The 12,489-nt window shown below is 44.3% G+C and overlaps 1 protein-coding gene across 3 annotated transcripts in view; it reads right to left on the bottom strand.

Moving 5' to 3' along the window:
* Nucleotides 1-12,489, bottom strand: part of ELP4 (elongator acetyltransferase complex subunit 4) — a 325,735-nt gene that overhangs the window by 283,037 nt on the left and 30,209 nt on the right. For all 3 annotated transcript variants that reach the window (XM_088470418.1, XM_088470420.1, XM_088470421.1), the window contains exon 3: nucleotides 3,010-3,131. In XM_088470418.1, the coding sequence (XP_088326544.1) occupies nucleotides 3,010-3,131 (122 nt within the window). The remainder of the gene's footprint in view (nucleotides 1-3,009; nucleotides 3,132-12,489) is intronic.

Below are 12,489 nucleotides of genomic sequence, written 5' to 3'. Positions count from 1 at the left end.
GGCGGCTAAGGCTGTAGATTTATAGCGGTAATAATTTAAAAGCAAAACCCACCTGGCAGTGCCTTTTAAACTATTGCCGCTGTAAATCTACAGCCTGAGATTGTACCGATTCAAGGAACTCGCACCCTATTGCATAGACCCCTATGTGTCTCAAAAAAATACGTAGGAGCGGTTGTGACGGGTTACTCAGAAACAGAACACCAAATATCTACCGTGACCCATTTACTATTGTCAAAGCAAATACTGACACATATACATTTTACATGCAATTTCTGATAAACATGTGATAACAGCAAAGACCAAGGTAAATCGTAGCTACTTAAAATAATGCCTAAGGCTTTATAACAGGGGATACAATACAAAGCATGAGGGATGAAGCTTTAGAGACCTTTTTCTCAAGAATAGTACGTGTGTTAATAGCTGTATGTTGCAATTAGGCTTTTAAATGCCTGAACCACTAAAATGACATGACAGATCCACTTGATTCTTCTTTTTCTTGTTAATTTGTCACCATTCAAACTTAAAATCTTGTGACGCATCCGGCCTAGCACTGTGACACAGATGTGTCCTGACACGGAAGCCAGGAACTGCTACTATACCACAATACATTATTTCGGGGCATACAGAGGTGTCCACATACATCTTACCTCCGAGTGCTACAATTCGCGTTAAACACATGAGCGCCTTTCGACTCGGTAACAATGAGCGTTTTTTTTGTGCGACTTTTTTGTGAAATGCTACGTTACAGTGTCAGCGGCTGTGACAGTGTAACGTAGCATTTTGCATACCGATACAGCCGGAGTCACACACAGAACACAGGCAAGCCGCATATCATTTTAATCAGCAGAAGCGGTTTGTGCTACTCATTCACATCGCTGATGCGAATAAGATGTATTTGAAGGGAAAAAAAGTTGCGCAAAAAAACTCAGCGCTACTGAATCATGCCACGGCAAGGAGCGACTAGAAGAGCCGTTTAACGCACAAGGAAGTAAGATGTTTGCGGACACATCAGTATATGAAACCATTTGCCAGAGACCTCAATGAACTACATTTATAATACTGTAAGTAGGAATGTGCAGAAGGCACTGTATGGTAACGTGAACTGTGCATATGCTCGTATTACACTTAGGGGGGAATTCAATTACCCGCGGTAAATCACCATGCGCTAATTGATCCCCTGGGGACTATTCCATCAGCCCCACTTTACAGGGATTTCTTTTTGGGTCTCATGAGACGTGAAAATAAATTTATCGGGGTATGACAGCCACTTAATGCCCGAATAAGTGAACTTGTCAGATTCCGGGGGTTAACTCCTGATAAATTAAGGTTAACGTGTGTTAACTCAGGTTAATGTGCATTAAAACAGGTATCGGGAGGAAAAGGGAGCCTAATTGAATACTACTACCTCCCCTTTTCTCCCCCAATCATTTATCAGAGCTAATTGAATTCCCCCCATAGTGTGCTACAATTTGGAGCTATACTGTGATGGACACCTGTACACTTCAATGATAAACACTTGTGTCGCAGAAAACAGTATGAATCCCACACAGATGAGACATTAGGGAACAATACTGTTTAGTTTCTTATAGCGTGTGGCATAATGCAAGTAAACTGTGCAATAGAAGACCGATTTGATAAAATATATACCTCTGGTACCACGGACAGATAAAAGAGTGTTGAGGATTACAGACTATTTTTTATGACAAAATTGTGTGGTCACAATTCCTCATGCACCCCACATTTCCAACCTATGTAAGACAATTTGTGTCAGCCGATTCCCCAGGGGTCCACTAATTACTATGCTTGCGGGAGGCTCTGTCCCTTTAAGCCAGGGGTGGGGAACCTTTTTTCTGGCGAGGGCCATTTTGATATATAGATCATTAATCGCGGGCCCAGTGCAGGCCACACCCCCTCCATGTGACATCACACGGGCGGGGCTACAATCACCAGTGATCACAGCAATGCCCGGAGCATGCTGAAGATGCTCTGGGGAGCTGTAACAGCAGCGATGTGACCGTCTGAAGCGTCCTAAGGACGCTCCAGGCGGCACTGCTGCATAGATTCTGGCTGCAGGGTGCCATTCTAGGCACCCTCCTAGCCAGATGAGGCTAGCAGAAAAAAAGCTCAGAGGGCTAAACCAAATGATTCCTGAGGTTCCCCATCCCTGCTTTAAGCCAATGGGCTGATAGACCTCAACCCACAAAAAAACCCCATGATAACTAGTGAGGTATGAAACAGAGTCATGACATGTCTTCTAAGGAACAGTGTAGGACCGGCCAGACGGGAAGACTTCCATGCAGTTGATCAGCTTAAACATTTTGCAATATGTGGTACTAACATTCCCTGATATTAAACAGTACACCGTGAGCCCACCTGCTAATGGGAAGGAGAGAAGGGACCCCCGGCAAGAGGGACCGGTAAGCTAATATATATATTTCTCTTGGGGTAGGAAAGGGGGTGGGGAGGACAAAAAAAAAGTTTACAGTTTAGTGCACATGGCAGCTGATGACAATATAATGTCCCCCAAGCAACGTGCCCTCCGCTGTGGGCTATCCCGCTGTGGCCAGGAAAGTTTGTGACATGGGAGCTGGCAGAGGTAGAAAAGTTTGACATATGGGAGCTGGAGACTATGGACAAATAGAGAAGAGCATAGAGAAGAGGAAGCTACAGAGATAGGAGCCGGCGGGGACAATCCAACAAACAAGGACGATGGGAGAAGAGAAAAAGAGTATGAATATGAAGCAAAATATACAAAAAACATCATTAAAAAATAAAATCAAAATACCCCCCAAGCATATACAGTATAGAGTGGCAAATCTACTCACCCTCCAGCCAAAGCAGTAAGATGCATATAAACGACAAAATCAATTGCGCTTTACTGCATGGTGATTGGAGACATAGTTAAGGAGGGAGGTTACGCTCAGGGCCTAGATTTATCTTAATCCACCTGCAGACATGAGAAAATACTGTTGTAGCTACATATATCTAATACCAAGTATATCATGTTACCTTCAAAATTGTTTGTGGATCCTCACAAGCAGATGCAATAAGAACTTCATGCCCGCTGACCACTCCTTCAGCCAGGAAATTTTTGAGAAGAACATTGGAGTATGTGCTGTACATGTCTTCCTCTGTGGGTAGAGAGTGATGGACACAGTTATTACCATGAATGTGTCCAAATTATTATACGCCATGTTACCGAGAAACACACTATAGTTTCCCACTGACACAGGACACCTGCTGACACTGGGCCTGATTCAGAGCCGTTTGCACTGACAGAGCGCTCGCTCTGAATCAGGGCCGGGCATTTTTTTCTTTGGATCGACCTCTTGGCCGTTCGCATAGCTGTGGGTGACCACCCACAGCTATTGCGAGCGCCCATGATGAGGTCGCGATGGTCAAGACCATCGCGACCATCGGGCTTGCGACGAGACCCTTGTGGTAGGGTCACGTGGCCGCAAGCCCCAGAGAGATTTTGGCTCTAACAGAGCCGGAATCTCAGTGATGTCAGTGGGGCCGGCCCCAAACGGCAGGCGTTCTCATGGGAACGCCTCCGTTTGGACTGCCACCCCCCCCGGCCCGCCCACCAAAGGGGGCGAGCTGTCACTCAACATCGACAGCTCGCCCCCTTTGTTGCGAGACCCGTCGCTAGCCGGGTCTCGTACATGTGCATGACGGTGCCTGCTCCGTCGTGCACATGCGCCACCATCGACCCGGTTGCGAGCGTTCAGCGCTTGCGACCGGGTCTGAATCAGGCCCACTGTCTCCATGGGTGCAGGTAAGAAGTGTCATGGATGGGATATAAGGAATAGCAGGTGGCAAGTATTATTTAAAAGGACAACATATTACAAACAGAGTTTTCTTTTAAATGGCAGATAAAAACTACTATTATCCTATTATTCTTTTTATATTATTTCACCGGGAGCCGCCCTCTCTGCATCCACAGTTATTGTGAATAACAATAGGAGACAAAGAAACAGAACATGCATTGTAGAGAAAAAGAAAACATGCTTGATGATAAAAAACAGGTGTGACACAGTTAGGTTAGGGGGTCCCTCTCCTGGGTAGAGGACTCCTTCCTTACACACACACACACACAGCAGCAGGGAAGCAGCACACCAGTCTGGATGCAAGTACAAGCTGGTCGGCGCCAGTCTTTATTGTACAATGTCAGAAATATAAAGAAAACAAATATAAATCCTAGCCCTGTCGGGGCACTAACTTCACAGGTAGTTCCCTCACTACCAGAACCTGGCAGGGCCTAATGCCCTCGCCAGCAACAAAAGCACAGCACAACACTCACAGTTAGGTTTCCAAGTGTCTCTGAGCAAACTCCCTGCCTGCTCTCCCAGGTGAGACACTAAGCCTTATCCAAACTAGGCTTATATTGGCCACTCTCAGGTGGAAACCCTAACAAGCCTGTTACCAGGCCGCGAGAACCAAAACCTGGAGTGGCCGTGGGTGGAGCCCTCCCTCTCCTCTCACCCACAACCCCCAAGTCCCAAACCGGCTTTTCAAAAAGCCGAAACTCAAGCCTGCTACACTGCAGACTTTCTCCTGGGGGTTTAAAACACATAAGACAGGAATCTGGGACAAATGTACCTGCCACAGACCACTTTACCAATGATCCTATCACACAGGCTACAACAAAATCCAGGGCCTGGGCCTGATTCAGAGGTGGAAGCAGAAGCACACGCAGCAGCGTCTATTGGCATTTGCCTGTCTGTGACTTTATGCAAATGTATCTTTAGGCAAATGCTGTACATGCGTGCGGCCGAATGTGCAAGGTCTAAGACGCCCACTTTCCGCGTCTGTACACACTGTATTACTGATTGCTGCATCCTTATTCTCCACAAATCGCTCGTACCATCTAAACTTGCACCAGCACTATGACAGTTGCGGTTTCTCCGTCTGACTATGGCCTCCTACGTCTGCGGCTGCTTGCCCAGGGGTGCCGACAGCCACGGCAGGCCTGGAAGATGAAGGTGACGTGGCCTAATAGCAAAACAAAAACATTTTTGCAGCGCAGCGAGGCGGCCCTGCACGCTGGGGGGCGCTGTGAGTCCCTCAGTCCAGCGCATAGCCAGTGGGGGGCGCGATCAGTGTGATTGCTCTCCCCACTGGCATAGGAGACTGCTGTGACTGCTACGATCCTCCTATGTGGATCTTTTTCAAGGCTCCACATAGGAGGATCGAAACGCGTTGGTAGGGGATTTGCTGTGAAATTGTTTGGATTATTGACACTGGAGAAGAAAACACATTCCGGACTCTACTGCTATCATTTACCAGGTTGTCACATTTTTTTTATTTGTTTTTCATGTGTTCTTTTTTATTTTAATAAATGACACCTTGGCTACATACACCATTCTTCTTTTATTATGAGGATGAATCCTTGCATAATATAAAGCAGAGGGGGAATCAGAATACATATGAAAAGAAACCTTTATGAGCACTTACAGCGTATGCTGGATGTAAGTTAGGTACGAAGTACCTCCTTTCATTTATTTCATCATTGGTGAAGCGGTTTTCTCTGGATAATTAAAGATACCCAGATAAGCACTTACCCACTTCTTGGCATGTGCGTTTTGGTACGCATCTATTAAACCACACCCAGATTTCCACTTTGCACAAATATTATATGGACTGATTTTAAACTCATTCATGTCTCTATTGTGTTAATATGTGTTTTCTTTTATGTACCGCATGGAGTTCACCATGATTTGTTGAGAACCTACAAAACAGGAAACTGTGTTTAATTTCCCTCGAAAAAGGAATAAGGATCTTTTTTCTTTTCCTTTGTGATATCCAGCGCCATCCTGTAGCAGAAATATATTTGTCTTGTTGTTTGTTAAGAGTTTAGTGAGACTCTTTCTTTTGTGCACACAGGGGCTGCAGATTTTTGCGCAACTATATATAGCCTCACTTTTTCACATAGTCTCCCAGTACAGCCCAGCACGCAGCAGCGTGTGCTGGGCTGCTGTGATGCAAGAGGGGGGGAGCGGTGCCGGACCTGGGCCCCTGCCAGACCCCTCCAGCAAGCCCGGACCTGGGTAATTAGTACCCGCTCCCCCCCATCTTACTAGTACTCAGCTGCTTTCATTGCCATGCCCACTGAACGGACCATTGTTGAATGCATCTCTAGCCATCTTTCAGTCACTGCCCAGGAACGCCCATCACTTTTCTGCCACTAATCCGAAACCATCTGTACCGATTGCAGTAGCACCTGTGCACGTACAAGCTGTGTAATGCATGCTGCATGGAGCAGCATGGCGTCGTTCATTGCATCGTCCCATCGTCTGTGTAGAACAGCAGATGGGACGATTCAATGAATGATCATCGCGAACGACGGGTCGGGCATGTACACTGCATTGTTGCGATCCGCGACGAAACTATATATTGTATGATGGATCGTATAGTGTGTACCCAGCTTTAGATGAAAGAAGAAGTTCTAGCACAGAGGTTGCATTCCAATACACACAATCAGCCTGCCCCAATTACTAGGTGGGTGAAGCAGAGTAAAAACTATGTGATTACATATATCAGAGTCAGAAAGGTGTTGCAGGATTTTTAACGTTACAAAGAAAAATAAAAAAAGGTGTCTTATGTTCTCCTTAAATTGTATAAGCTGGTTATGTCATTTGAAGAAAGCAGCCTTGATATAAGTCTAACTAGAGTTATTGGTACAACTACTGCAACACATAAGAGAATATATGGAAAAATATAACTACACCAGTACAGTGTGTAGCACCTTTAGGGATAATACTATGCGCAATGTGCCACCTTACATGCAGACTTGTCTTTCCAAGCTCCACAGAGAATTACCATGACGATTTGTTTGCAAAGCTACTGTCAACAACATTAATCCATGCTAAAAGCGGTGCCCAATTTTCCAAATGCAATTATATGTGCAAAATGCAATATACATTTACCAGTAAAAAGGTGTTACTTAAAGATTACCATTTACCTACGGAAGCTTAAATAGCTGAGGGGTTTTCACAGAAGCACAAATTTGCATAACTTAACTTCCACTTAAAAGGGTCAAACTAGATTATATAATATATATATATATATATATATATATATATATATATATATATATATATATACATACATACATACACACACACACACACACACACACACATATATATACTTATTTATTTTTATTATTTTTTATTTTTTCAGAACACACATTTTTAGTTATTATATGGTCATGCCCTTGTTTAATATGTAGCATATTTTTGTACCAATGTTTTTGGCGCTGTTTCAGAGGGGGCCTCATTGACGTCCTGTCTGAAAGTAAGGGTCTTCCTGCCTTAGACAGATCGCTACTTCCCGGCAAACAGGAGTCTGTAATCTCATGAATATCACTTCAGCCCACAAAGTGGCTGCCGTGACTGCATGTAAATACTACTTTTGCATTTTAACTTTCAAACTGATTCACAAGGTATAATACTGTATGCATGAGCATACACATATTTAAGTACACAGATATGACATCCTAATAAACAGTGTGTGGTTATAGGATTGTACAATCCACACTTTTCTACCCAGGAGAAAACTTTTTTTTCCCTTTTATTGCACCACCACTTACCGCTAATTACCACATTATAACAACAGTGACATTATACAGGGTGACTATCAGCCACAAAGCCTAGGCTGGGCTCAGTACTCAGACTCCTTAGTAGGCAGTTAGATTTTAATTTGCATTGCTCTGATACATGTGGACTAAGGCAATCAATTTAGAGAAAAGTCAGATATAGACTCATACAAAAAGCAGCACTCATTTTATCGCACAGGCAGTGGTTTGTAATCTGTTCTTCATATCTTCTCCTCTTTTCTTGTATCAAGTTGTAACTAACAGAGAACAGTAGTATGTACATATACGTGATATAGATAAACTAATTTATACAGGTCTTAATGGCCATATATTAGGCAGCACGGTTGGTGTAATGGTTAGCATTACTGCCTCACAGCACTGAGGTCTTGGATTTAATTCCCACTGCGGCTCTGGGTGGAGTTTGTATGTTCTCCGTGGCTTTCCTCCAGGTGCTCTTCTTCCCACAATCCAAAAATATACTGGTAGGTTAACTGACTCCTGACAAAAGTTAAACCTAGTGTATATACAGTATGTATGTACATGTGATAGGGAATATAGCTTGTAAGCTCCACTGAGGCAAGTACTGATGTGAATGGACAATTATAAGGAATATGTGTGCGCTACATAAAAGTTAATAAATTATAAATAAATGAGCCATACAGTCGCACGGGTGGAGATGCCATATTTTATTACTACTAATTCACAGCAGATAAAACATACTAGTTTTCTTTATATATATTAATACAGTAGTTAAGGTAGTGCAGACTCAACCTAGAGCATGATTGAGGTCACTACCGAGGAGAGAACAGATGCCTCTGGTCTCCGCATTCAGAGAAGAGGGAGAAGACAAGTTCCAGAGCTGGAGTACTTAAGCTCCCCCGGATGTGTACTTATGGGATTGCAACAGCTAATGCAGCATACAAGTAGGTGTTCGTACATTAGTCTTAATTAAAAATGGTGTAGAGAGTGCAGGCTTCTACTCATATTCAAGCTTTAGTACACACAGCTGGCTCAATGCATCCTCTGAAATAATCCATCTTCTACTAGAATCTGGTCCCCTGCGGAGACTGAAGGTTTGGGGTTAACCTCAGTGTTTTCCATCCTCTGGCTCACATGATACCCAAGGCCAAAATCTGTATGCTCCCAGGGGTTTCACACTCCCAAGCTGTATGGGATAATGCCACTAAACCCTTTAGGTTGGAGTCACCCCCCTATCCCAATAATCCCCGTTTTCAATAATCCAAGCTTTCCTCCAGGCCACGATCCTTGGCTAACGATTGGTATTAAATATCTTAAGGCTATAACTAGCACTGAAACCTTCACTTCCTTCAAAGACATGAATTTTTTTAAAACTTGCAAATTGGATTTTTATTTTTAACGCTTTTATAGATCATGTATAAAGCAGATCCCCTAAACTTAACTGAACCACACTCTCTCTCTGGCAATTATTCACAAAAGGCCTTAATGCCATGCTGCACACAGAGATTGCACATTCTAGATCCACCATTAAGTACTCCAATGGACTTGCACAAAAGAGAGCTGGATGAGGCCCTGATTGGGTAAGACTGGGCAGAAATATAGAAATATGGGAGAATACTGCCACAAGCTCCATCCGTACTAAAATGAAAGAAAAAAAAAATGTCTATAAGATGCTATATCGATGGCAATATGTTCCGATGCACCTGAGCAAATGCTCTACAGATATCCCATGTTATTATCTCCAAATAGCCCATGTAATTGCTGGAGAGGCTGTCCGCGGATGGCACCTTTCTTTTCATGCTCTGAACTCTACCCTCTGGCAGGACATCAGGAGCTTGGCGCTTGTGGTTTTAAATACGGATACTCGGGAAGTAGTTTGGAAGCAGACGGTCTAAATCCCGACCGCCGGCTTCCAGACGTTCTAATCCCGGCGTGGTACTAATGACAGGCATCTAAATCTAGACGCCTATCATTAACTAGACGCCGGAAGACCGACACCCGGCATCTCGATCGAAGTGAGGCTGGGCGTGGACAGCCGGGGGGGGGTTAGGTTTAGGGCTCCCGGGGGGACTTAGGGTTAGGCACTCCCCCGGGAGGTTAGGGTTAGGCTAGGGGACAGGCACCCACGGGGGGAGGTTAGGGTTAGGCACCTCCCCGGGGGACTTAGGTTTAGGCAGCGGGGAAGGGGGGGTTTAGGCACTTAGAGGGGGGGATTAGGGTTAGGCACTTGGGGGGGGGAGGTTACGGTTAGGCACCCCTAAGGGAGGGTTAGGGAGGTGGAATTAGGGTAGTGATACTTACCTTAGGGACGATCGAGATTTTCACCCTTGCCACGCTGCCGCTTTTGGTAATACCTACTACACCCCTGATATTCCAATGTCTCCCAATTACTTGTGCCTTCCTTTTACTGTTCCCACTGCTCAAAACCAAACTAAGTGCATACTTAACCCAGGAAAGCTCACAAAACAGTGACACATACATGTTATACTCACTCCTGGTGACTACCAGGGCACAGGGGACCTCAGGAGTAAGATACCTCGGAGAGGTAACAGCTCAGTATGCAGCCTGACTCAGGAGCTGTACAGCTATTTTCTAGACACCATGTGCAAGTTATTAAAAGGTACACAGAGAGACATGCATGTATATTACCTAAGTCACTATGTAAATAGTCCAATTTCCTACACATGACAATAGTAGCAATAATGCCTCTGATAAATGATTAGGTACAATGTAATAGATGTCCATTCTCAGACAAAACAAAGATTGTAACAAGATTTAGGGGGTCAGGTACCATCTCCTGGGGTAGACGGTAGTCAACAGCAGCCGAGAGATTACACAAGTCCAAGGTTAGGGTACAACGGACCACGGCCAGTTTTATTAAGCTGAGAAAAAAAAACTTCAAAATAAAAACACCGTGCCTGTCCGGCACAAACTAAACATAAATCTCTCCAGACTGACAACTACCAAAACATTGGAAGTTTCAGCAAGTATAGCTCAATTGTACCAAGTAGCAGGTTTGCTGTCACAGAGACTCTGCGGTCCCGTTCCCCAGGCAGTGAGAGAGGGGATGTCCAGTCCGACAGCTTTTTCATGGCATGTGCTCAATATCCAGACTGCAGGGACTCCAGCTCTGGAATGCCGACACCTGTATTAATCCCAGCGCCGGCATCCCGAAGGTAAGTATCGGGGGAGGGTTAGGCACTATGGGGGGAGGGGGCGGTTAGGTTTAGTCACCGGGGAGGGAGGGTTAGGGTAGGGAAAGGTTTAGAATACTGACCGACAAGTGTGGGTATACTAACCATTGTTGGGATTCTGAGCACCGGCATCCCATAACCATCCCCTTTTTCACATACTCACCCAGGTGCAAGTACTAATTAACCTACTCTGTAGCTGGGTACACAATTTAACAGAGAGTTTCCCAAACTCCAGCATTACAGTCCATTTGTTAAGGATATCCATGCTTGAGTTGAGATGGTTAAATCAAATTGACTGAGGTCCTAATTAAGTCACCTGTGCTCAAGCATGGATATCCTTAAAACCTGGACTGTAATGGTGGAGCTTGGGAACCTCTGCACTAGAAGATGACCTTGAAAAAGTCTGCATATCAGATGAAAAGCGTTGGGCCACGCCCCTTACCTACAGGATTTTTCATGAGAGAACTTTTCTTGCATGTTAAGCAATTTTGAGACTTTATCCACAGTTTATGACTCCTGTGTACCGGATGTTTATTTATAGACTCTGAGTCACAGGATATACTTGAATAAATTAGCTTTTATCAGACTGAAGTCTGTAGCATATTTTATACCACATCACAAAGTGTGCAGCAGCATATCCCACATATCCAGTACCCTCATAAGCATCTGGAAGAGCACCGGGACAAGGAGAACCAGCAGGAGTGACACAACCTATTGGGTAAGTACAAGACATTTCTTACCTACCTGCATCATCGTGTTCACCATGATCCCTGATACTGTGCCAATGTATTGTATTGGAGGTGGAATGCGAATAAGGAGGCTTATGGTACCATCACGCACATATAAGAACACCCATCCTACAGACATCACAAAATAAACTTTTTAGGAGCCACATATTCCCTGGGACTATCCAGAGATCCTTCTCCATAAGAGACAGCAGGATTTTTGGTTGTACACATTTCCGGTCAGGGATAAGGAACGCACATCATCTTTGCAGTTGTCTAATTATCTTTATGAACACCCTACCTACAGATTCAAGTTGGGACTTTATGTGAAAGATATTAGCAGGACATTTTGCAGTTTAAAACATCAAGAAAGTGACTTCTTTATTCATTTTATGTTTACCATCAACACATTATAATTGCTGCAGAGCGCACCACTATTATTTATTTAATCAATTATTTTGAGAGGTCAGGATACCTCTACTAGTGGAGCAGCTAGGGACGATTTCAAGATAGGATTGAGAGCGCAGTAAACCCCTATTTTAATATACTAGAAGATATATCATGCAAATCGTATAGTGTGTACGCCCGATCGCGTGTGCATGCCGGTCGTTCATCTCATCGTCCCATTAGCTGGGCTGCACGGCAGATGGGACGATATGGTGAACGACAGAATGCTGCATGCATCATGGCGTCGCACTTTGGATTGTGTAGCGTGTACGGCCGATGCAATATATTGTTCCATTGTATTCTTCAGTCAGCTGAGTACACATCAAATAGTTTATTCCCAGCTTTAGGCTAGGGGCCCTAATGACCTGAAATAGGCCTAATGGATAGGACCCAGACCTCACTCTCCATCTATAACCTGAGGAACCCTTAACCGGATTTCACCAAAGCCCAAAAGTTATCAGCAAGCCTTTTCAAAACATTTTCCTGACATTTTTGAAATATGTAGGTCAGAAACCAGGGACAAACATACCTGCCCTCAAACACT

The sequence above is a fragment of the Taudactylus pleione genome, unplaced genomic scaffold (genome assembly GCF_031769625.1).
Source record: "Taudactylus pleione unplaced genomic scaffold, aTauple2 ptg000100l, whole genome shotgun sequence".
NCBI lineage: Eukaryota > Metazoa > Chordata > Amphibia > Anura > Myobatrachidae > Taudactylus > Taudactylus pleione.
Note: the sequence above shows the minus strand (reverse complement) of the source record. Positions and strands in the feature narration are given on the sequence as shown.